Raw genomic sequence first — 24,810 nt, 5'->3', positions numbered from 1 at the left:
ATTGATCCTATCCTACCTCTTCTACTTCAGAGGGCTTCTATTTAAAGCACTGAAATGTTACACCTCTGGGAGGGAGAGAAAGAATGGGAGAGGGTGTGGGGGGGGGGGTGAGAAGGGCGTCCGGACCCGAGCAGAGCCCTTACATGTGACCAGGAGACAGACACACCGCTACAGGTCTATTTATAATGTGGTGAATGGCTAGGCCCCACTCTGACTCTGCTACACCACAGGCAAGGACAGGCGGACGCAGGAGGACAAACACACAGCATGTCACTGCTGCAGGAAAAGCTGAACCTGGAGACTTTATACTCATCCCACAGGTAGGAGGCCATTCTTGCTGAACAGACACTAAACATATCAGCATGGAATACCTACACCACACATACTGTAGCCTACAATACAGTTCCCATCCTTCTTACTGAATGCTAGAATGCTACTTATGGACCCGTGTTGTGCTTATGACAAAAGTTACCACTAGCCTACAAGGCCTCAGTGTCCTTTGCACATTTTTTTGCAAATTTCTGACTTAGTTTCATTATAAAAAGCTGTCTATCAACCCAGAACAAAGCCTCAACAGCATACGTTGAATGGTATCTGAACTGGTTGACTTTGAAGAGTTGGATGGGTTAAAGCTCTTTCCATGAAGTGGATTTGAATGCATATGAATCTTATATCTTTATGTATGTGAAAACAACAGATACGCTAACTCGAATGTATTTATTTTGGACCACATTAGGATTTATATGGGTATGGACTGTATGCCAAAGTTTATGCAGAGTGAAGAGGCAAGTTACAATATGTCTGACATAGATTGCACACGCTAACAGAATTTTAACCTTGAGATGTTTCCAGTATGCATAGTATGTTGTGATATTGTAGGTGGAAGGTGACAGTAGCGTTGTTGCCCAACTCTGATCACATGACCATTTTTCCAGGAGTAGGGCCATGATGTATTTTTGGGGGTCTGTTATGGAACTGCAACTGCCATGTTTCTGTGACGCATACTAGCCCATCCCTTTTTTACATGAACTGATCTACCGGGTGTAGATTTCGACAAGGTACTGCTTGAACTAGAGTCCGCTTTCATATAGCAAGAGGGGAGGGCAGTGAGTTCATCACAACAACACCCCAAGACAAATCAAAACATTAGTTCTAAGTCTGAAATGGCACGAGGGCACCGTTTACAATCATCATTTTCAAAATATTCTGTACGGCATTGTGCTTGATTTACGGAACAACATAAAACATGTAGAAAATAACACTTCTTGCAGACACTGCAGCAAAAAAAAAAAAACATTTAAGTTATATTTTATCGTTTCCTTAAAAGTATTCATTACATCTTCAGATAAATATCTGTAAATATAATTAGTAAAAGATGCATAAACAATATGTGTCATGTGCCTTGGGTTACTTTCGATTTGTTTTGCCCACTTCTCCCCCCCAAGTGAGAATACAGTGCATTCGGAAACTATTCAGACCCCTTCACTTTTTCCACATTTTGTTACGTTACAGCCTTATTCTAAAATTGATTAAATTTTTTTTTTTTTCCCTCATCAATTTACACACAATACCCCATAATCACAAAGCAAAAGCAGCTTACATACAGTGAGGGAAAAAAGAAGAAGATCTGCAAAGAGGAGTGGGACAAAATCCCTCCTGAGATGTGTGCAAACCTGGTGGCAAACTACAAGAAACGTCTGACCTCTGTGATTTCCAACAATGGTTTTTCCACCAAGTACTAAGTCATGTTTTGCAGAGGGGTCCAATACTTATTTCCCTCATTAAAATGCAAATCAATTTATAACATTTTTGACATGAGTTTTTCTGGAATTTTGTTGTTGTTATTCTGTCTCTCACTGTTCAAATACACCTACCATTAAAATTATAGACAGATCATTTCTTTGTCAGTGGGCAAACGAACAAAATCAGCAGGGGATCAAATACTTTTTTCCCTCACTGTAAGTATTCAGACCCTTTACTCAGTACTTTGTTGAAGCACCTTTGGCAGCAATTACAGCCTCGAGTCTTCTTGGGTATGACACTACAAGCTTGGCACACATGTACTTGGGGAGTTTCTCCCATTCTTCTCAGCAGATCCACTCAAGCTCTGTCAGGTTGGATGGGGAGCGTCGCTGCACAGACATTTTCAGGTCTCTCCAGAGATGTTTGATCTGGTTCATGTCCGGACTCTGGCTGGGCCACTCAAAGACATTCAGAGACTTGTCCCGAAGCCACTCCTGCTTTGTCTTAGCTGTATGTTTAGGGTCGTTGTCCTGTTGGAAGGTGAACCTTCACCCCAGTCTGAGGTCCTGAGCGCTCAGGAGTAGGTTTCATCAAGTATCTCTCCGTACTTTGCTCCGTTCATCTTTCCCTCGATCCTGACTAGTCTCTCAGTCCCTGCCACTGAAAAACATCCCCGCAGCATGTTGCTGCCATCACCATACTTCACTGTAGGGATGGTGCCAGGTTTCCTCCAGACAAGACGCTTGGTATTCAGGTCAAAGTGTTCAATATTTGTTTAATCAGATCAGAGAATTTTGTTCATCATGGTCTGAGTTTCCTTTAGGTGCCTATTGGCAAATTCCAAGCAGGCTGGCATGTGTGGCTTCCGAGTGGCTTCCGTCTGATTAGTGGAGTGCTGCAGAGATGGTTATCCTTCTGGAAGGTTCTCCTATCTCCACAGAGGAACTGGAGCTCTGTCAGAGTGACCATCGGGTACTTGGTCACCTCCCTGACCAAGCCCCTTCTCTCCCAATTTATCAGTTGACCAGGCGGCCAGCTCTAGGAAGAGTCTTAGTGGTTCCAAACTTCTTCCATTTAAGAATGATGGAGGCCACTGTGTTCTTGGGGACCTTCAATGCTGCAGACATTTTTTGGTACCCTTCCCTAGATCTGTGCCTCGACACACTCCTATCTCAGAACTCTACGGACAATTCCATGGCTGGGTTTTTGCTCTGACATCACATGCACTGTAAACTGTGGGACCTTATATAGACAGGTGTGTGCCTTTCCAACTCATGTTCAATCAATTAACTTTACCACAGTTGGACTCCAATGAAGTTGAAGAAATATCTCAAGGATGATCAATGGAAACAGGATGCACGTGAGCTCAATTTCGAGTCTCATAGCAAAGGGTCTGAATACTTATGTAAATAAGGTATTTGTTTTACATTTTTAATAAGTGTGACGTTCACTGTCTTCAAACTCCCTGTCATGAGCCAAGGCGCAGCGTGTATGTAATTCCACATCTTTTAATAAAGTGAAACTTTCACAAAAAAAACAGGTAAACAGAAACCGAACGTGACGCAACCGTGGCGCACACAAACACACACAGAAAATAAATAATTACCCACAACATTAGGTGGGAAAAAGGCTGCCTAAGTATGATTCCCAATCAGAGACAACGATAGACAGCTGCCTCTGATTGGGAACCACACTCGGCCAAAAACAAAGAAATAGAAAACATAGAATGCCCACCCAAATCACACCCTGACCTAACCAAATAGAGAAATAAAACGTCTCTCTAAGGTCAGGGCGTGACAATAAGTTTGCAAACATTTCTAAAAACCTGTTTCCACTTTGTCATTATGGGGTACTGTGTGTAGACTGTAACGCAACAAAGTGTGGAAAAGGACAAGGGGTCTGAATACTTTCGAAATGCACTGTATGTAAAGGATTCTATAACCTTTCAACTTTGACATTTTAACTAACGCCCTTAAATGTTGTGTTATTTACAGATGCAGGAGCCTGTGAAGGTTGCCATGGACGACTTAGACCACAGTGTGCACATAGCGGAGCAGGACTGGGACAGCTTCTATAAGGAGAGTGAGGAATGCTCCCTGCCACAGCCCGAGCTCGCAGGCTCAGACGACTTGGGCCTCAGTGATGAGGAACCAGAGGATTCTGTGTGTCCAGTGTTTCCGGCTTTAGGCAATGTCCAAGATGACCCCCGGCAGCAGAATGCAGCTCCAAACACTGCCATCCCATCTGAGCCCAGTGTTAAGGAAGAGGCTACCCTCAGAGAGGATTTCATCTGTACAGACCTGCCTGTAAAGATTTGTGAGAGTGGCTCTGAAGAAACACAACTAAATGATCCATTGAGCTTCACTGAGGAAGAGGGTGGTGCTCTCTTGGACAGGGTCTTTGACAACTCCCCCCATGCACAGAAAGAATCAGATTCTGGCTACTATGGAGAAAACAGAGAATCTGGGTACTTTGAAGAAAACAGCCTCACCACAGAGTTGGTAAAAGACACCCCAGGAGAGACTGCTGAGCAGAACACAGAAGAGTCCTCTAGGAACCAGGACATAACAAAAAATCTGGGTTCAGTTCCAGAATCTTCTAGCAACAAGTGCATAGCTAACAGTGACCCCTATGGAGCCTGTGATGTCTCAGATATCAAAGGATTCGACGGAGAGCTGCCAAGCGAAGGTGGCACTGGTACATTACATGACATCTTAACACCCCTCTCCCTACAGCCTGTTCCACTGCCACACCAAGACCTGTATCCAGGCCAAAATATCAGCCAGGAGCAGCTGTTGTGCCACACAGAAACAGCTATATTATGCGAGAGACATGCCATTGTGGCGCCAAGGGAAGAAAAAGAGCGCTGGTTTGTGACCGTGAACGAAAGTCAAGCGCCTCACAGAGTGCATGCTGCCACCGCGGTGAAAAAAAAAAGAAGAAAAAAAAAAACTTGTAGGAATTCAGTCCCACGGGGCCACCACACCTCAGAGGGGCCAGACCCTCCCCCTGAGAGTGAGTCAGAGATAGATATAGACGGAATGGAGGAATCTAACAGACAGGAGACCATGAATGAGTTTAGTACCCAGTCATGCAATAAGTTAAAACCACTGCCAGACACACACACATTGCCAAATAATTATCATAGAGAAGTCTATATAGAGTTTCCCAAAATAAATGTAAGCTATTCGGAGTTACCCCCTCTCTTTTCAGAGTTAAGCTCTTCATCATCATTCAGTGAAGACGTGAATATTTCTACAGAGTCGCCCCTTCAGAGGGATGACTCCACCGAGGCGCTCGACCCAGAGTCGTCTATAGAAGAAAACAAACAGGAAAATTACAGCTCGGCCGTTGGCTTAAAAAGGTCAGTAGACCATCCATTATCCAAACTACAACACCTATTATTTGCACTTCACCGCTCTGAGTCTGTGTACTCGAATGAGGAAGGGGAATTATTTTACACCACCAGCACCAGCTATGATTCTGAAGAGGAGTATGTCTCAGCCACAGAAATGGAGGATACTAACCCACCTTCCAGTGAGATAGATTCCACTCTCTCCGCCTCTCTTCCTCTACAAACCCCTACTGCTAATTCACAGCCACTAATTCAGGAAGACTGTCTAAATTGCCCCTTGATGTCACAACGTGAAGGTTATGAAAACACAGCTGACCAGGCTTACATCGAGTCTGTCAGCACATGTCCCTCCACTGGTCACAGTAACAGTAACCCTATAATGTCAGAGGCTGATTCAAAGCACAGCCCTGACTCCCACATGACTAATGAGACACCAGCACACAGAGCTGGTGAGCCACTTACAGTCTGGGAACATTTACCACAGACGAACACTTCAGAAGATCAACCTCCTCTTCCTCTTCCCGAAGTAACAGTGACACCAACAGAAAACCCTGAAACATCGTATAATGCATCAGACCCTACTCGCCCAGTGTATGCCATCTCTGCTTTTTGGGATGAAATGGAAAAATTGACGATTAAAGACATCTTGCACCTCAGGGTATGCAGAAGCCCATCTCCCCCGAAGGAGACCCTCCATCCTCAGGAATCTGACAGTGCACGTGTTGATGTCACAGTCACAGACGCAGACATGCTGAACAGTTCCCTGACTGATATTGAGGAATACTATTCACAAGACAGCTCACTAATGGACACTTCCGATACCGCAGATTCTGACTATTTCACACACAACGATGACTCCCCCAAGCCAGACCGCTCAAGTTGCGAGTTCTCTACCTTCTCCGATTTTGACGAAGAGTACATGCCATTTTTCGGCACTAGCTCAATCCCCAGCCCTGAGCTTGGGAACTTCGAACGGAGAAGATCAGAGTCTCGATGCTCAGGGGCCATCTCACAGGAAGAAACAGACTCCAGTACTGGCCTGGCCACTCCTGTTGACTGTGAGGAGCTTGCAGCACTATCCTCCTCCTCTGAAGACAGCATCCCCAACGAAGACAGTATCTCCAGCACCAGCCTCCTCCCAGAAGCTACATGCCTGAAAAAGATCAGGAAGAGCAGAAGCATGCTCAACATTGTGCAAGATCTGGAGGTAGCTCAAGTAGAGACGCAGCTGAAAGACATGTGCAATGTACAAGCAGCTCTGGAGGTCCACATGCAGCTGAAAGATGTGCACAATGTACAAGCTCTGGAGGCAGAGAAGCAACTGAAAGATATGTGCAATGTACAAGCAGCTCTGGGGGTCCACATGCAGTTGAAAGACGTGCACAATGTACAAGCTCTGGAGGCAGAGATGCAGCTAAAGGACGTGCCCATTGTACAAGGTCTGGATATAGAGATGAGGCCAAAAGACATGCGCAATGCCCAAGCTCTGGAGGTCGAGATGGAGCTAAAGGACATGCTCGAGGAAGCCGAAAAGAGCTTATTTCTCAACAGCTGTCAGGACTTAGACTTTGCGGAGAATCCTGTTCTTGCAGTGATTGATAGAATCAGCCGAATGGCCTCCCCAATTCTACCCAATACAGACATACTGGACGAGCGCTACAGAATCACCTTTCCAGAACTATACGAGTACCTGTTCACAGAGGATGTCCTCTCTGTCTACGAGTCCCTTCTGTCTACGTCAGTGGCTGAGTGCTGTTATGACTACTCTCTCTCTAAGTACGGAGCTGGAGTGTTATTCCCTCCCCTGGTCCAGCAGTCCCTGCATGGTGAAGGAGAACCAGTCCCCATCTTCTCCTGCTCTCGCTCGGCTGCACGAGACCTCAGGTCCCCCGAACTGGAAGATTTTCTCTTCCCACAACAAGACACATATCTCGAATCCGAGGAGGATGACCGCTCCCCTATCCGAGTGGTGACTCGCTCCGACATCCAGGCCAAAGAGGCTGTGTCCTTCTCCTCGTCCGCTTCTGCAGCCCCAGATGGTTACCCACAAAACACCCACTTCTACAGCCAGAGAGGCTGGACAGGGAACTGGAAGAGCCTGCTCTCCCTGAGGAGGATCCGCTTCCCAGGAATGGGCAGCACTAGCAGTAGCTGGTGCTGGAGGTCTGGTGCCTGGATGTCTCCAGCTGTGGGTCAGGCTCAGAGGGCTTTTCCCCCTCCCATTACACCACGCAGCCAAGCTGATACAATTGTCAATGAGGCAACCAGGATCTCCCCTCCTCCACCTGAGGTCATTCAACTCGGACACCAGATCTTCAGACAGCTTTCAGAGAAGCAGAGACGATTCAAAAGCCTACAGACAACCGTCTCAGTGTCAAGTAAGTATTATCTAGTGATGTGAGATGGTTGATCCTTTACCTATACAATCACACATTGTGTACATACATACTCTTATACTTATACACATACAGGTAACTGCCAAAATAATGGAAACACTTGAGTAATTGAGGGATTCAAACTATATTGAAAGCAGGGGCTTCCACACAGGTGCGGTTATGAGTTAATTAAGCAAGTAACATCCCATCATGCTTAGGGTCATGTATAAAAATCCTGGATAGGCCATTATTTTGCCTACCATGGCTGTGCCCCCATAGGATAACAATGCCCCCATTTATTAGGCACGAGTGGTCACTGAATGGTTTGATGAGCATGAAACGATGTAAACCACATGCCATGGCCTTCTCAGTCACCAGATTTCAACCAAATTGAACACTTATGGGAGATTCTGGAGCGGTGCCCAAGACCTCGTTTTCTACCACCATCAACCACACAACACATTTCCCGTGGAAAAATGATGTCACATCCCTCCAATAGAGTCCCAGACACTTGTAGGATCTATGCCATCTATGCTGTTCTGGTTCGTGGTGGCCCAACGTCCTATTAAGACACTATGTTGATGTTTCTTTTATTATGGCAGTTACATGTACATTATACATAATACTTAATACGTTTTATGTATTAAGGTAATGTATTTTCATTGACCCATCTCCGTTACATGTGTTTTCCCTCCTGTAGAGAAAGATGGCATCCTCTTCTCACTGAAGCAGTCTGACATGTGTCTGGTCTGTATTGCCTTTGCCTCCTGGGTACTGAGGTCAGCAGATCCAATGGCTGCAGATACATGGAAAGCAGGTAAATCCATAGAAACGCTTACTATTGCTAAAAAGCACTGTCATCAATTATCATTGGTTTTTATATCAATGTTTTATTGTATTTATTCTATACATTTCGTAGGTATTAAAACGGAATATAAATAAGTCAATTACTCATGTCTAATTGTTGCCAGGATGCCAGTCTGTTTCTGCACTTGCCAACTCCTTGTGGAATTGCCATGCCCAACATTGGCCGGACAATGAGTTACCAAGGTAGCACAAACAGAGCTTGGACCGGACTGGTATAATTGCGAGACAGGTTTCAAATTATGTAAACAAATCTCTCTGAACAATTGTTCAGCTCTGCTGGCAAATGTGAGTGCCATATCTGCCATCCAGTACCTTCGGCGCTACGTGGTGAAGAGAAGGGAAGCTGGAGATCTGAATGATTCAACTGAAGATAAGGCATGATATATAGCTATTGCTTCTAGAGAACCCTTTCCAGACATTTTAACTTGGGTCCATAGGAGTGTCATAAGAGTTTCATACAACGTAGAAACACGAACAACCATTTACAGTTGAAGTCGGGAGTTTACATACACCTTAGCCAAATACATTTAAACTCAGTTTTTCACAATTTCTGACATTTAATCCCAGTAAAAATTCCCTGTTTTAGGTTAGTTAGGATCACCACTTCATTATAAGAATGTGAAATGTCAGAATAATAGTAGAGAATGATTTAATTCAGCTTTTATTTCTTTCATCACATTCCCAGTTGGTCAGAAGTTTACATACACTCAATTAGTATTTGATAGCATTGCCTTTAAATTGCTTAACTTGGGTCAAAGTTTTCAGGTAGCCTTCCACAAGCTTCCCACAATAAGTTGGGTGAATTTTGGCCCATTCCTCTTTACAGAGCTGGTGTAACTGTGTCAAGTATGTAGGCCTCCTTGCTCACACACGATTTTTCAGTTCTGCCAACACATTTTCTATAGGATTGAGGTCAGGGCTTTGTGATGGCCACTCCAATATCTTGACTTGGTTGTCCTTAAGCCATTTTGCCACAACTTTGGAAGTATGCTTGGGGTCATTGTCCATTTGAAAGAACCATTTGCGACCAAGCTTTAACTTCCTGACTGATGTCTTGAGATGTTGCTTCAATATATCCATATAATATTCCTCCCTCATGATGCCATCTATTTTGTGAAGTGCACCAGTCCCTCCTGCAGCAAAGCACACCACAACATGATGCTGCCATCCCTGTGCTTCACGGTTAGGATGGTATTCTTCGGCTTGCAAGCCTCCCCCTTTTTCCTCCAAACATAACGATGGTCATTATGGCCAAACGGTTCTATTTTTGTTTCATCAGACCAGAGGACATTTCTCCAAAAAGTACAATCTTTGTCCCCATGTGCAATTGCAAACCGTAGTCTGGCTTTTTTATGGCGGTTTGGAGAAGTGGCTTCTTCCTTGCTGAGCGGCCTTTCGATATAAGACTAGTTTTACTGTGGATATAGATACTTTGTCCTGTTTCCTCCAGTATCTTCACAAGGTCCTTTGCTGTTGTTCTGGGATTGATTTGCACCACAGTACGTTCAACTCTGGGAGACAGAACGCATCTCCTTCCTGAGCCTTATGACAGCTGCATGGTCCCATGGTGTTTATACTTGCGTACTATTGTACAGATGAACGTGGTACCTTTAGGCATTTGGAAATTGCTCCCAAGGATGACCCAGACTTGTGGAGGTCTACAATTTGTTTTCCGAGGTCTTGGCTGATTTCTTTTGATTTTCCCATGATGTCAAGCAAAGAGGCACTGCGTTTGAAGGTAGGCATTTAAATACATCCACAGGTACACCTCCAATTGACTCAAATGATGTCAATTAGCCTATCAGAATCTTCTAAAGCCATGACATCATTTTCTGGAATGTTCCAAGCTGTTTGAAGGCACAGTCAACTTACTGTATGTAAACTTCTGACCCACTGGAATTGTGAAATAATCTGTGTGTAAACAATTGTTGGAAAAATAACTTGCGTCATGCACAAAGTAGATATCCTAACCGACTTGCCAAAACTATAGTTTGTTAACAAGAAATGTGTAGAGTGGTTGAAAAATGAGTTTTAATGACTCCAACCCAAGTGTATGTTAACTTCGGACTTCAACTGTATATCTCAATCACAGTAGTAATTGCATCATTTTTACTGGCAGGACAGTAGAAGTAAAGTTAATAAGCATTCTAATCCAGATAGAGGCAGTTTTCCGGATACAGATTAAATCTAGTCCGGAACAACAAAAAAAGCAGGCTAAATGGAGAATCTCCATCGAAAGTGCTTTTTAGTCTGGTACTGGGTTTAATCTGTGTCTGGGACACAGGCCACTAATGTTTTACTCAACAGGAAGCTTGAGCTGGTAAATGATATTAGATTTTGACAGTGAGACATTACCTAAATTGCGATGTTCAGTATGCAAATATTTCTCAGACAGGATTAAACACACCTAAATAGCAGGGATAAAAATGTTCTGGGTGAACGGAGGTTGATGTGGACCATAGAGACTAATAGAGACTGTGCAGTATGTCAATGTAACTTCACAGTAACATGGTAAGCATGACTATGTGGTGCCTTCATGTAATAAAACAGAGTATTCGGGCCTTGTAAAAAGCATTTGTTGTGATTAAGTCAGTCAGCATGGTCAGTTCCTACATTTTATCAAGAGAATTTGAAAGCTAACCATTAGTGCCTATTTTTGACATATGTGCAAAGCAAAATGCAATTTGTATGTAAGAAAGTCTATGTGGAGAAAATGGATTTGTCAAGAGTTACGTGTAAGTCAAAGATGTCAGTCAAGCCTGGTAGGTTTGTGTTAATGCTCGGAGAGAGGCTACAGTATATGTCTTTGCTCTGTCATGCATGCAAGCGGGAGAAACGTGCTAAATATTCTGTGCTTGCAAAAAGGGAGATGTGCAACATTTCATGTGAATGTACATGGTCAACGTACGTATAGTTTATTGTACATGGTCAACGTACGCATAGTTTATTGTACATGGTCAACGTACATATAGTTTATTGTACATGGTCAACGTACATAGTTTATTGTACATGGTCAACGTACGTATAGTTTATTGTACAGGGTCAACGTACATATAGTTTATTGTACAGGGTCAACGTACGCATAGTTTATTGTACATGGTCAACGTACATATAGTTTATTGTACATGGTCAACGTACATAGTTTATTGTACATGGTCAACGTACGTATAGTTTATTGTACATGGTCAACGTACGTATAGTTTATTGTACATGGTCAACGTACGCATAGTTTATTGTACATGGTCAACGTACATATAGTTTATTGTACATGGTCAACGTACATAGTTTATTGTACATGGTCAACGTACGTATAGTTTATTGTACAGGGTCAACGTACATATAGTTTATTGTACAGGGTCAACGTACATATAGTTTATTGTACATGGTCCACGTACATATAGTGTATTATACATGTCATGACAGAATGTCCTTCCAAAGCGTTACGTTGAGGGAAGAAAAATAATTGGAGGGAGTTTTAAGTATGTCTAAATGAAAGAATTGATACAATTTGATAACGCGTGGTTGGTTGCTGTGTAATAAATGATCTCAATGATGGTCAGTCCAAACAAATCATTCAGTTGTTGCAAATTACCATCTCAGATATCAATTACATTTCCACCAAGGGCTCTGTTGAGTACACAACATATTATATCACATTGTGCATCAATTAAAGTAACTGAATGTACTTCAGCATGATTCTGCATGTTTATAAAATGCCAATATTAACATGGTCTATGCAAGGCTCCGATTTGTTTTCTCGGCAGTGGAAAGGCCAAATGGTATCTGCAATATTTGAGATATTTGAAATGAATATCAAACACTAGCACTTTTCACCTTAGAAAAGTTGAATGAACCTCTATGATAATATGGCACTGTGTGTGTGTAAGTTGATGGAATAACTTCAAGAAGCTATTTGTCATTGTTTAGCAATTAAATGTACCACTATGTATCTCTTCCTCTCAGTCTCCACTTCATTTCCATATAATTGCACAAGTCTGGATGTAGGGTCTACATTACCATACACTCAGTGTGTTGGGACTTGAAATGGCCACAAGTGTACAGTGATCCTACTGAAACAGCACAGCTTCAATGAGGAAGGGTGAGGATTGCCCCCTATTGGCCAAATGCTGTTACCAGAACAATTCCCCCCCCCCAAAAGGTCTATCCTAAGCAACCGATACATACAGAAGATATACTTTGAACAAATGTTATCATGTTATTGCAGAATTATTTATTCAAATAAATATGCAATGCATACATTTTTGTTTTTCCATATTATTATTATTTCACATAAATATTAAAACAGGATTTGTCCATGGTAGGGATGCCAAGGTTATAATGCTTTTTCTGTTTCGTCTAACCAACACAATATTTACTTTCCTGATCCACTGTTCTAAAACACTGTTTTCTGTCAGGGGTGACAATTAGTGATACTCCCAATTTATAATTTTCTGTGCTAACCCACTTTACTTTATAACGCTATATATACTGTGTGTATATCTAAATAATTTAACTTTATTGTGCCAGCTTGCAAGTCAAGAATTCACACCTCATATTAATAATAATCATAGTTATTAATATAGAATATTGAACATATATTATTTACAATCTCAAAAATGTACTTGTGTGTGTCAGAGCTTAGGTTAAATTGTGAAAACTTATCTTGAAATATATAAAACTTTAAAGGGTTTAGACAAATATGTAGCAGATATAGAATAAAATTAATCTACTATGCTTTTTAGTTGTCTAAACACAAATGAACAACGCTACTCTTAAGTTCTGATGAAAATCGAAAGGGAAACAGTCATGCAAGGTTATTACAGTCAATCATCCAAACATCTAATATTAAATGTCATTCTGTACAAGGAGATCATTCAGATTGTTTAGAAATTAAAATGATAGTTCAACCCCCCCAAATCAAAGTTTGTCAGATGTTTTCAGAACTCCAAAAAAGGTGAGCCATATTCCGCACTCGCTATATATATATATTGCATTAGGAGAACTCTAGAAACAACAACATCCATATGGAGTGGTAGACAACAAATAGTATGGAATAGAGACTACACTAATCTTCCATTTCTATAACCAGACCATTATTGAAATATGAAAAAGTCTCACAAAAACTTGGATGATTTGGGGGTAAACTATCCCTTTAAGTGCTGAGCAAGAAACAAGCATACAGATCCAAAGATAGTTCATTCTCAATTACATTTAGACTTATAGAAAAGGATACACTAAGATTAGTTGTCGCATAAATGTCAAAAGTACACAGCATTGCTATCTCTATGTATTTCCACGGTGACTCACACCGTCAGGTGTCTCACGATGGCTTGTCGCCTTCTTTCTTCAGGCGGCTGCAGAGGAAAACAACAACAACAACACAATATTAATGTCAGTGCAACAGCTCATCAATAAACCAAGATCCTCATTTTGCCGAGGGATTGAAGACTTCTCGATAAATGCATAAATGAAAGCGCTGTGGTTCAGCTAAGGCTGTTGTTGTTGGTTGTTTTTCGAGGTGGTAATCACCTCACCTGTAGTAATCCTCCTGCCCGGGCAGAGGTCCCCCATGTTGTAGGTGGTGGTGTCCATGCAGCCACTGCTGCTCCATGGCCAGCCTCTGCAGCTCTGCTGACTGGGCGTGCATGGCCTGGAGCTGGTGGGCTGCAGACATCTGTGGGATGGGGCCCTGAAGCTCACGGGGGTACCCTGCTCCTGCAACAGCGGCATAGGCTGTTTGGATGTTGATCAAGGGACACAAAACCTCAGAGTGAGTCTCAGTCAATTCACAATAACACAGGAATATAGACTAAGTACAGTGAACTGAATGTGTGCGTTCCCATAGAAAACAGTGAAGGTTGAGGTTCCTCACCAAACAGTGGGTGTCGCAGCATGTCATGGTCGTGGGGCAGGTCGTTGAGCAGAGGGTTGGGGATGGGGCCTCCGGGGAAGGGGAAGCGGGCCAGGCGGGGCCCTTGAGCCAGGGGATCCAGAGGGTGGGGGCCATTACCTGGGTGACAGTAACACACATCATCTAATGAAGCAGGAGAACAAACAGTATATCAATTAACACGTATCACACACATCAGTTAACATAGTGCAGGGGGGGTGAACAATACACGCATACCAACTGATAACTACACTGGTAGACAGTTACAGTAATAGTGAGGAGAAGCATCCTCTCTCAACAATTAATAAGACTACCAAACAACATTAAATAAGAATGTTTATTTTATTTTAATGAAGATAGCTACCTTGTAGCAGAGATTGGTCCTTAAGCTTCACTCACCATAGATGTGGAACAACTATTACCACTTAATTCTGTTTTTTTGTTTTTAAATTTAAATCGGATTTGATTGTTTTAGAAGACAGAACTAAAACAATAATCAATTTGTGAATATGCAGCACACATATGTACACACATATCCTGAAGATGAAACAAAAACAAAAAAAAACATACAAGTGCCCTTACCCTCACCTTGGTTGAGCGGGTCCTGCTGGTGCAGGTGCAGGTGTGAGTGGATGTGGGAGTGCTGGTGGTGATGCGGCGTCACGTTCAGCATCTGCAGCCTGGCGGCCGGGTCATTCGCCACAGACGCCATCCTCTCTGCGTGGAGCCTCTCGGCAGTCAGCCGCTCAGCGTAGCTCAGCTCCGGACGCATCTGGGGCCCGGCCAGGGCCAGTGCCTGTCTCTCCCTCTCCAGGTGGTTCTGCATGGCCGGGTGGAAGTGGCCAAAGGGGTGGTGGGGCGGCCCAGCGATGTGGGGCAGGGCCAGGGCTCCATGTCGGGCAAAGTGCTCCATGGGGTTGGCTGATGGATGCATGGTCTCCATTTCCGGGGGTTTGACCTCAAAGCCGGGCTTCATCCTCTCGCGGAGCTCCCTCTCTCGGAGGTTACGGAGCTCCCTCTCTCGCATGCTGGGGTCGGCGGCGTACAGACCGGGCATGTGGTAGGCCAGCAGTGGGTCCCCGGGGGACAGGGACACGAAGAAGGGGTGGTTGCGGTTGGTGGGGGACATGACGTGGGGTCGGGCGTACTCACTAAGGGTGCGCAGGGCCGGGGTGTCGGGGCCGATGTAAGGGGGGACGGCCGCCACGCTGGTGGGGGGCTGCTCGAAGGAGGAACGCATGTGGACCTGGCCGATCATCTGGACATCACTCATACGGCTGTCGTGGGACGAGCTGGACGCTCTCTGGAAGAGCGAACATTAAGGTGGTTAAAATTTGCCAGAAAACAATGTATAGAGCCCTACAGACATCATTAACTGATTACATTGTTTTACTATGTAATAATATCATTGCTGAGATAGGAGATGGTAAGACATGTCAGTTTCAAAAAGGAAACGATAGGCTCTGCTCCTTCATGTAGCTCAGTGCCAGAGCAGTGAGCACAATATGCTCTATCAAATCCCTTGGAAGAAGAAACACAGAAATCAGACAGGCAGAGGCTGGGGGGAGGATCAGAAAACAGCAAGCATAGCGAGTAACAGCAGCGCGGCAGCAAGAGACACCAGCGCATGCGTGCGCCTGACATCGAGGAAGCATGCGTAGAATTGGTCGACTTAAATAGACCGCATGTAAATAAGAGTGCGAATCCAACTGGTGCAATATCCACTGATGCCACCACACTCGGGTTTCCCTTCTGAACGGGCCACAATTTATTCATGTGAAAGAAAACAAACAAGGAATAGAGGGAAGACCACAGCACATTACTCACAGCATTTTTCTCTTCCTGCCTCTCTCGTTCCCTCTCCCGCTCTCTCTCCCTGTCCTTCTCCCTCTCCCTCTCTCGGGCGTTGTGTTCAGCCTCTCTCTTGCATCTCTCCACAGCCTCCTCTCTCTTCTTGGCCAGCTTGGATGAGGCCAGAGGGGTGAAGAACAGGTCTGTTCTGGAACACGAGTTGTAGCCACGGTCCAGGTGTTTGATAAACCTGAAAAGAAAAACAATGGACGTGTATCAAAACAGCATATTTAGAAATCACACAACATTACGTTTGAGAATGTAGCAAACTCAGATGAACAACATCTGTTATACATCGAGAAACACAACACCATAAAATGGTCAACAATATGGCCACAATTAAATCTGTAAAGGAGACCTATTCTATAAGACCATCATGAGCGATGTCATGCAGTAAGTACCGTGCTGATTGGCTGGCGTGGCTGGCGATGTCGACAACCGAAGGTTCTGGCGAGGGACTTCTAGGTGGAGGGGGCGGGCTCTCAGGCTCACACTCATCCAATGGCTCTTCTTTAATCTGGACATGTGACCCTCCCATGCCAATGGGGTTTCCGGGCGAGGGTCGCAGGGGCATGGAGGAGAAGGAGGGCTGGAGACCAGGGACTGGACCCATGGTAGAGGGAGCAGAGGGGACAGGGTGCAAGGCCGAGGGGCCAGAGGAGGGCAGGGTGGAGTGGGAGTGACTGCCTCTGCCATGGAGGTTCTGCAGCTGAGTGAGCACGGGAGGTTGGGGTGGGAGTCCCTGCTGCATGGGTAGGGACTGGGGCATGAGCTGGAGGGGGTGGAGGGGCACCGGGAGGGTGCTGGTTGGGCAGGGAGTTGAGGGGCTTCAGTGCTGGCGGTGGGGGCAGGTTGGACGGCATCTGGGGGAAAGGGGAGCAGAGGAGAGGTGCGGTGGCTGCTGCTTGTGCGATGGTGGGATGGGTGTGGTTGGGGGTGGTTTGATTTGGGGCCCAGAAGTAAGGGGGATCGCCTGGGAGAAAGGAGGTTCCCTGGGTATGTGAGGAGGGGGTCGCTGGGGGCGGGGGCCCTGGGTGGGAGCACCATGGAGGGGCAGGGTGGGAGGAAGAGAGCCAGGTGGAGGAAGAGTACCCTGGAACACAGGAGATGGAGGATGAAGGGCCTGTCCCAGTGGTGGAGGGAGGGGTGATGGGCCAGAGATGGGGTGTGAGGAGGGGGGTAGGGGTTGGCTGTGTGTTGGGCCTGACTCATAGCCAGCTGACTGACCAGCCTGAGCAGGCTGGGGGGGCTCTGGGGAGTGGGGTACCTGGGCCTGTACCTGGCCAGGCTCTGCAGAGGGAGAGGTGCCCCGGGGGGGCAGGAATGTGGTCGAGACTGCAGCCTGCACTGGAGGAACAGTCGGTGCGGCCTGTGTTACAGCCAGGGCAGCAGCAGCAGGGGCACTGATGGTCTCTGCTGCCGCCTGGTGGGCACCCTGGGGCTGCTGAACAGAGGAGTCGGAGTCACTCTCATTGCCCTCGTTGCCCTGGTGAGGGCTGGGGATGCTGGGGGAGGAGGAGCGGTTGTCCTGGTCGATGTCTTTGGCGTCGCTGCTGCCGTCGTCTTGGGCACTGCGGCTGTCTGAGCAGCTCTCCTCCTCCACCTCCCCCCCCTCTGCCTCAGCCTCTCCATCGCCCTCTGACCGGCACTCCACCTGTTCACCCTGAGAGGAATGACACACGGTTAGAATTGTCGATGAGGGGAGTTAATGTTAATGTTACATGAAAAGAGGCAGTGGATAGTTCCAGACACACCCAACAATGTAGCTCAGTGCAGGAAGATAAGACATTAACTGAAGAATAATGAGGAAACAAAAGCATTTCTGAGAGCTGGTTTTGTACATTTTTGCTTCTCACTGATCTTGAACCTGTTCGCGGTCATCGCCTCGCTACCGTCTTAGTCTCCGTCTCACCTGCTGTGTTTTCGTCCTTTTAGTTGCTGTTCTCTCAGGCTCCTCTGGGACCTGGGCTGCACTCTCCCTGGAACGTTTAGTACTCTTTGGTAGGGGCACCTCTTCCTTGATCTTCTGTTGGATGGAAGGAATAGAATCTGGTTATTCAATTCAGTTCTACGGTGTACGTACAAACACAGTCAAAAGTCTTCGGACGAAGAGGAAGCTCTGGTCTGAATAGCAGATATACAACTAGACATTTGTTAAGATATGAAGTGTACTTTCAATTCACAAATGCGCCATTACAGTGAATACATATATCCCTGACTTAAAAAAGAAAATATTTAAAAAAGAACATGTACCTTGCCAGGCTTCTTTGTGGAGTCAGTCTTGTCTGAGCCGGAGCTTCTGGATGTGTTGGAGGTGGAGCTAGCTCCACTGGGTGCAGGAGATGGATGGCTACTGGACTGCTGGTCTTCACTGGTAGGGGAGCCTGTCCGCCTCTTGTGGCCACTTCTTAGTGAAGACAACTGGAGAGAGATACAACGGAGTAAGTACTGAAAGAGAGAATGATTGTAACAACAACAGACAAAGATCTGGACGGTACTGACTGAGACAAATTAGTGAGGGTGGCAGGGGAGGTATCCACTAGACGGGGCTAAGACGGGAGGCTCTCAGCCTTACCGGTGCTCTGCTGCGTCGCGTCCTCATGCCGTGCTTCCCGTTGCCCTCCTCTTCCTCTTTGACAGGTTTGAACATGAAGGGAGGGTCAGCAGGCTTGGGGCCGGGCGGCAGGCGGCCATTTTTGTTGTAGAAGGTCCGACAGGTGGTACACAAGAGGATGTTATCTCTGCCGCCGTGCTGCCAGTCCTTAGAGGCTGAAATTAAGGCCCAGTGCAGTCAAAAAAAGGGAATTTCCTGTGTGTGTGTGTCTGTATGTATGTATATACACTGCTCAAAAAAATAAAGGGAACACTTAAACAACACAATGTAACTCCAAGTCAATCACACTTCTGTGAAATCAAACTGTCCACTTAGGAAGCAACACTGATTGACAATACATTTCACATGCTGTTGTGCAAATGGAATAGACAACAGGTGGAAATTATAGGCAATTAGCAAGACACCCCCAATAAAGGAGTGGTTCTGCAGGTCGTGACCACAGACCACTTCTCAGTTCCTATGCTTCCTGGCTAATGTTTTGGTCCCTTTTGAATGCTGGCGGTGCTTTCACTCTAGTGGTAGCATGAGACGGAGTCTACAACCCACACAAGTGGCTCAGGTAGTGCAGCTCATCCAGGATGGAACATCAATGCGAGCTGTGGCAAGAAGGTTTGCTGTGTCTGTCAGCGTAGTGTCCAGAGCATGGATGCGCTACCAGGAGACAGGCCAGTACATCAGGAGACAGCCCAACACCGTGCAGGACGTTTGGCATTTGCCAGAGAACACCAAGAGTGGCAAATTCGCCACTGGCGCCCTGTGCTTTTCACAGATAAAATAAGGTTCACACTGAGCACATGTGACAGACGTGACAGAGTCTGGAGAAGCCGTGGAGAAAGTTCTGCTGCCTGCAACATCCTCCAGCATGACCGGTTTGGCGGTGAGTCAGTCATGGTGTGGGGTGGCATTTCTTTGCGGGGCCGCACAGCCCTCCATGTGCTCGCCAGAGGTAGCCTGACTGCCATTAGGTACCGAGATGAGATCCTCAGACCCCTTGTGAGACCATATGCTGGTGCGGTTGGCCCTGGGTTCCTCCTAATGCAAGACAATGCTAGACCTCATGTGGCTGGAGTGTGTCAGCAGTTCCTGCAAGAGGAAGGCATTGATGCTATGGACTGGCCCGCCCGTTCCCCAGACCTGAATCCAATTGAGCACATCTGGGACATCATGTCTCGCTCCATCCACCAACGCCACATTGCACCACAGACAGTCCAGGAGTTGGCGGATGCTTTAGTCCAGGTCTGGGAGGAGATCCCTCAGGAGACCATCCGCCACCTCATCAGGAGCATGCCTAGGCGTTGTAGGGAGGTCATACAGGCACGTGGAGGCCACACACACTACTGAGCCTCATTTTGACTTGTTTTAAGGAAATCACATCAAAGTTGGATCAGCCTGTAGTGTGGTTTTCCACTTTAAGTTTGAGTGTGACTCCAAATCCAGACCTCCATGGGTTGATACATTTGATTTCCATTGATCATTTTTGTGTGATTTTGTTGTCAGCACATTCAACTATGTAAAGAAAAAAGTATAATATTAATAAGAATATTTCATTCATTCAGATCTAGGATGTGTTATTTTAGTGTTCCCTTTATTTTTTTGAGCAGTGTATATATATATGTCCACACTATGAGGTTGGAATAATACTGTGAAATTGTGGAAATTATGATAATGCCTTTTCGTATACATTTTTGCCTGTTTTGGTGGGATGGAGTTTTAGCCTGCCTGGTGATACGATTTCATACTGAGATCAAAACAGCTGCATTGGACCTTTAAAAAATGTAATTTAATTTAATCAACGGTATTGATCCCGAAAGGAGAAATTGGATTTGGCAGCTACATAGTACACAGACACACAATGCATAAGAACCCATTGACCTGAGCACTGGTGGCTGGTGGAGCAAGTACGATACATGACATCAATGCAAGCTAATAGAATCAATGGCGGAATAACATTGTTGTGTTCTCTGAAGAGAAATGGAGAGAGTTCAGCTGTACTCACTGGTAGTAGCACAGTGTCCACAGGTGCCCTGCTCGCTGTCTTCACTGTCCAGATCATCCTCACTGGCCGAACTCACGTCCACTGCAGGAGAGAGAAGAGATCAGATTAAAGACTATACCCACTCCTATTCATTTTGATCTTATTGTGTTGTCTACAGTTACTGGACTAGAAGATAGACTAACGGCCTGCCATAAAATCAGCTAAATCTTAGGGGAATTGATCCTCCCCAGCACTCACATGATTGGGCCCGGGAGGGGGTATTCACAGTGGCAAGGGCTGCGCGAGTCTTGGCCTTGCGTGAGGATGGCTGTCTACGGTGCTGACGGTAGGGCCGGGTGCCTGCAGCCTCGGGCGTTTTTTTCCAGTGGTAGTAGAATGTGATCAACTCACCCTGCCAACAACACAACACGCATGATTTTGAGGAGGGGCACAGATTGCAGATTCCAATGAAGATACTGACTGCATCTCAAACAGTTAGGTCTGTTGATTGTGTGTATAGTTATGTCCAATTATATCTGTCCGTTATGTCTAGACAGACATGAGAGGCAGTATGATAGTAAAATATATTACACCCGGTGTTTTCATTTACCGTCTTCTTGTTGGGCAGCAGCTCTTTGCGAATCCTGAAGAAATGTTTACCGTACTGTCTCAAACCTTTGATAAACCGCTTCTGTTGATTGTAAAAAGATTGTCGTGGAAGCAAAACAAAGTCAACATAGTTCCCAAACATTTGTGCAATATACCATGCAGTGTAAACGTGTTTCGTAATGTTGCACATGTTATACAATGGCCATAATTCATATTGAACATGCATAGCATTGTTGCTTGGAGTAACCCGATGCAACCACAGAGCAGCCCTAACAGCACATAGGGCCATATACTGTCTTGAAATTTGAGCGCTTAACTCAAATATCTGCGCTGGCATCAAGGACTGATTTATGCAAAAGCCTGGGCTGCAACGCTCATCTCAACTCTATATCGGATCCATAGTGTCTAAAGTTAAACATAGTCTTTGCACCTGAAGCAAGCATGGTGCAAGCTGCCTTACCACGTCATCTTCTGACCAACATTTCTCAATAAGTTTGGGCACGGGTTTCTTCACTAGGCGCTGCAGAGCTTTAGCCGCGTCATAGCGGCTGGCGTGTAACTGTAAAGGGAGACAAAGGAACACAGAGCTCCTGAAAAGGGTTACAGATCTTATTCGTAGCAATATATTGTTCACACAATTGTACACGGGATATTTGTTTTCCTATTTTTTTCTCTACCATATTTTTCGGAAAAAACACAAATTACATTTAAAAAGAAAAAGGAGAAAAAATGAAGTAAAACAGGTGAAAATTAAATGATCTTATTGTTCCATTTCATATTCCCATTTAGATGCAGCAAAGTTATCCTGCTGACCATGTTTAAAGCGTTGAGTGTGGTATCGTCACGAGAGGCCGCCAAACAACCATCCTCTGTGGATCCTCCATCACACATTCCTGCAAACGCTGCCATGCTCCTTCAATCAGGAAGAGGCAGGGAATATAAATAAATTAGGAGGGCTGTGCAGTCAGTCAGGATGACAAGAATGAAAAGCATTGTACACTACAGACCCCTACAGAAGTGTTTTTAAATGACATTATCTTTAACAATAATGACCTGACAGGCTAGCTCGAAGAACTCTGATAGGACAAGTCTTTGGACTAAATGACAACTAAAAACCAGCAGCAGTCACACTTTCTTGATATGCTCACCAATCTGAAACAATTATGTTCTTTCTGCACACAACTTCATGACCATAGTAATGCACATCCCTCTCACCACCAGTGTTATGCAACGCTGACAGACACCAAGGTTTTGAATGCATCCCACCAGTCTTTAAATCTGGCAGGAATCGTATGCACCATTCATCACACAAGAGATACAGTATGAGTGTAGCCTGGTCCCAGACCCATTTGTGCTGTATAGCCAACAACAACAAGAGTTGGATATACAGCTAAAACAGATCTGGGATCAGGCTAAATTGAGTGCTGCTGATTTGACACTAACCTGGCAGCTCTGAGGTACATGAGGAGGTCACAATCATTGACCCCTGGCATCCACACCAACTCTTCATTCTCCGTCTGGGTCTGCACACCAAGCACAGGGCGTGGTTGCAGCTCAGGGAGCTTGGCCTGCATACACACAAATAATACAGACAGGTACCATTTTAGTCTCACCATCACAGACAGTTTAATACAATGATATGACTTTTGCACCATGTAATTCACAAATATGGGTAAATATATGACAGGTTATGACCATGAGATGACACACTGTATGAATCAAGTAGCTCACAGATTTTGCAACAGAGATTGTCAAAGACATAGCGGTACTGCTAAGGTCTCGTATGGGCAATACAGACTAGACAGAGTGACATCCTGCCTACAGTGGTTTGTTGGACTATTACCTGATGACTTGATCCCACTCTGATCTCCCCCTGTGTGCTGTTCAGGCTCCTGGAAATAGGGATAATTCAGTTATAACATAAGTTACATATAGCATTACATTGTTATATTATTACGTTATTGTAGATTTCATTACATTAACTAGCCTTTATTGTATAATATTTGCAACTGATAATATGAACAGAAAGGAACTCAGATAAATATTTTTGGGACAATGCAATGCAAGAAACACAAGTATTTCTATTTGTTGTTGCATCAAGTCAACTTGACACAATTTCATCAACTGTATTATTAATCAAGTAAACACTGTAAGGCCGGTAGGTATCCCAGCATCTAAGGAGTTGGCGCATTAGCTGGTTTGAAGCCAGGGCCGGGCACTGGAAATAAAGGGCGGATTTGATCTGGCAACTGGAGAGCTGCTGGGTTCAGTTTAACAACAATCCCCTATGGTTGGGCCCTTAACCCCACAACATGCTCTTCATCCAGGGGTGCTACACTGCAGCTTTGATCCTGTGCTCTTCTCAACTGTGTGTAATCAAATTGCTGTTGTCTGGTGTAACATATGGATAATAAGGTTGTATTGGATTTTAATGTTTATTGCTATTCAATTCATGTTCTGTTCTAAAACAGAAAGAGAACTAAGTCTACTGCTAGATACCTCCCTTTTTATGACATACTAATGCATGTGTTGTTTATATTCAACAGTGATTATGCATATTTAACACAAATCACAAGGCAAATATGCTATATGAGTAGTGGCAATACTTTAATCCCTAATCTAAATATCAGAATATTACAGTTTTAAAATTGCATTTCAATTGGGCAGTGTTTTCCTTTAATCCCGCCCATCCATCAGTAAGAGCCAATCTGAGTGCGGGTATTACGTTCCCGCCTCCAAGCATTACATAAACGAGACTCGTCTCGAGGCCCTTGCAAACATATCAATCACATTGGCATCTTTTTACAAATTGTCAACAAGCATTTACTGCTTTCGAGCGTATAACGTATATTTTAGATTTTAAATAATCAACCTCATGTCGTCAACGCGTCTATTTACGTGGCACGACAAGTCTCGCAAAATGGAGTATTGATATAACCTAGCTACATACTCTTTTCCAATGTGTAGCTAGCAACCCATCTTTACAGGGAGCAGAAAAACGACAGAAACCACAGCAACTCTGTCACAGTTGATTTGACACATAGCGGTATGACACTAAAGTCCAAAATTCAATAACGTAATGATATATTTTGTCCGTACGGTAGCTAGCTTGTTAGCTTTACATAGATTAGGCTAACTCCATCGCGACAATTGCAATTCCCAAGTATGTCATAAAAAATGGCAATGTAAACATTACAATACAAGATGTTCGCGTCCAAAAACATATACATTTAACGAGGCAACTCGAATACCTTCTCGGACTGAACAAGTCGTCCATGTCGGAGGCTTGTGTCGTTTTTATGTTGACACTGCCAGCGTAGTGGTCGATACAAACTATGCAATTCCTCTATTTCATAGCTACTACTCAAAATGGAGGCTACGATGAGTCGATTTTATTCCTACCACTAAGCTGTGCAATGACCTCAGCCCCCACACGCAGCCTTCAAAGTTCCTTTCTCTGTAGACATAACTGAGCATGTGCCGCGGTCCCTAATACGATCATCCACTTGATGTCCACAGAGCCGTGCCCCT

At 44.8% G+C, this 24,810-nt stretch overlaps 2 protein-coding genes across 2 annotated transcripts; one reads left to right on the top strand and one right to left on the bottom strand.

Moving 5' to 3' along the window:
• The first annotated feature begins 164 nt into the window (after positions 1-164).
• Positions 165-12,289, top strand: LOC115142991 (PPARGC1 and ESRR induced regulator, muscle 1). Its single transcript, XM_029682928.2, has 4 exons — positions 165-320; positions 3,738-7,476; positions 8,174-8,290; positions 8,612-12,289. The coding sequence occupies exons 1-4, from the start codon at positions 195-197 to the stop codon at positions 8,719-8,721; spliced, it is 4,092 nt and encodes a 1,363-aa protein (XP_029538788.1). The 5' UTR covers positions 165-194; the 3' UTR covers positions 8,722-12,289.
• A 259-nt stretch (positions 12,290-12,548) lies between these two features.
• On the bottom strand, positions 12,549-24,732 carry LOC115142989 (arginine-glutamic acid dipeptide repeats protein-like). The gene is given in 19 exon segments (XM_029682921.2): positions 12,549-13,694; positions 13,875-14,073; positions 14,213-14,374; positions 14,813-15,533; positions 16,058-16,271; positions 16,483-16,857; positions 16,859-16,958; positions 16,961-17,744; positions 17,994-18,107; positions 18,335-18,502; positions 18,657-18,850; positions 20,692-20,772; positions 20,929-21,082; positions 21,281-21,361; positions 21,740-21,838; positions 22,093-22,192; positions 22,723-22,847; positions 23,123-23,171; positions 24,531-24,732. Coding segments are annotated over 19 exon segments (3,780 nt in total). The 5' UTR covers positions 24,557-24,732; the 3' UTR covers positions 12,549-13,660.
• Between the last annotated feature and the right edge of the window lie 78 nt (positions 24,733-24,810).

Source organism: Oncorhynchus nerka, linkage group LG15 (assembly GCF_034236695.1).
Source record: "Oncorhynchus nerka isolate Pitt River linkage group LG15, Oner_Uvic_2.0, whole genome shotgun sequence".
Classification (NCBI taxonomy): Eukaryota; Metazoa; Chordata; class Actinopteri; order Salmoniformes; family Salmonidae; genus Oncorhynchus; species Oncorhynchus nerka.
The sequence above is the reverse complement of the archived record's forward strand: the minus strand, read 5'-3'. Positions and strand labels throughout refer to the sequence as shown.

What these genes read in the sequence shown, in the direction of transcription:
- LOC115142991 (XM_029682928.2), top strand. Translation starts at nt 195, where the DNA reads ATGGCTAGGCCCCACTCTGACTCTGCTACACCACAGGCAAGGACAGGC. An exon ending in ACTTTATACTCATCCCACAG is followed by an intron (nt 321 to 3,737) that starts GTAGGAGGCCAT and finishes TGTTATTTACAG; the next exon opens with ATGCAGGAGCCTGTGAAGGT. An exon ending in GACAACCGTCTCAGTGTCAA is followed by an intron (nt 7,477 to 8,173) that starts GTAAGTATTATC and finishes TCCCTCCTGTAG; the next exon opens with AGAAAGATGGCATCCTCTTC.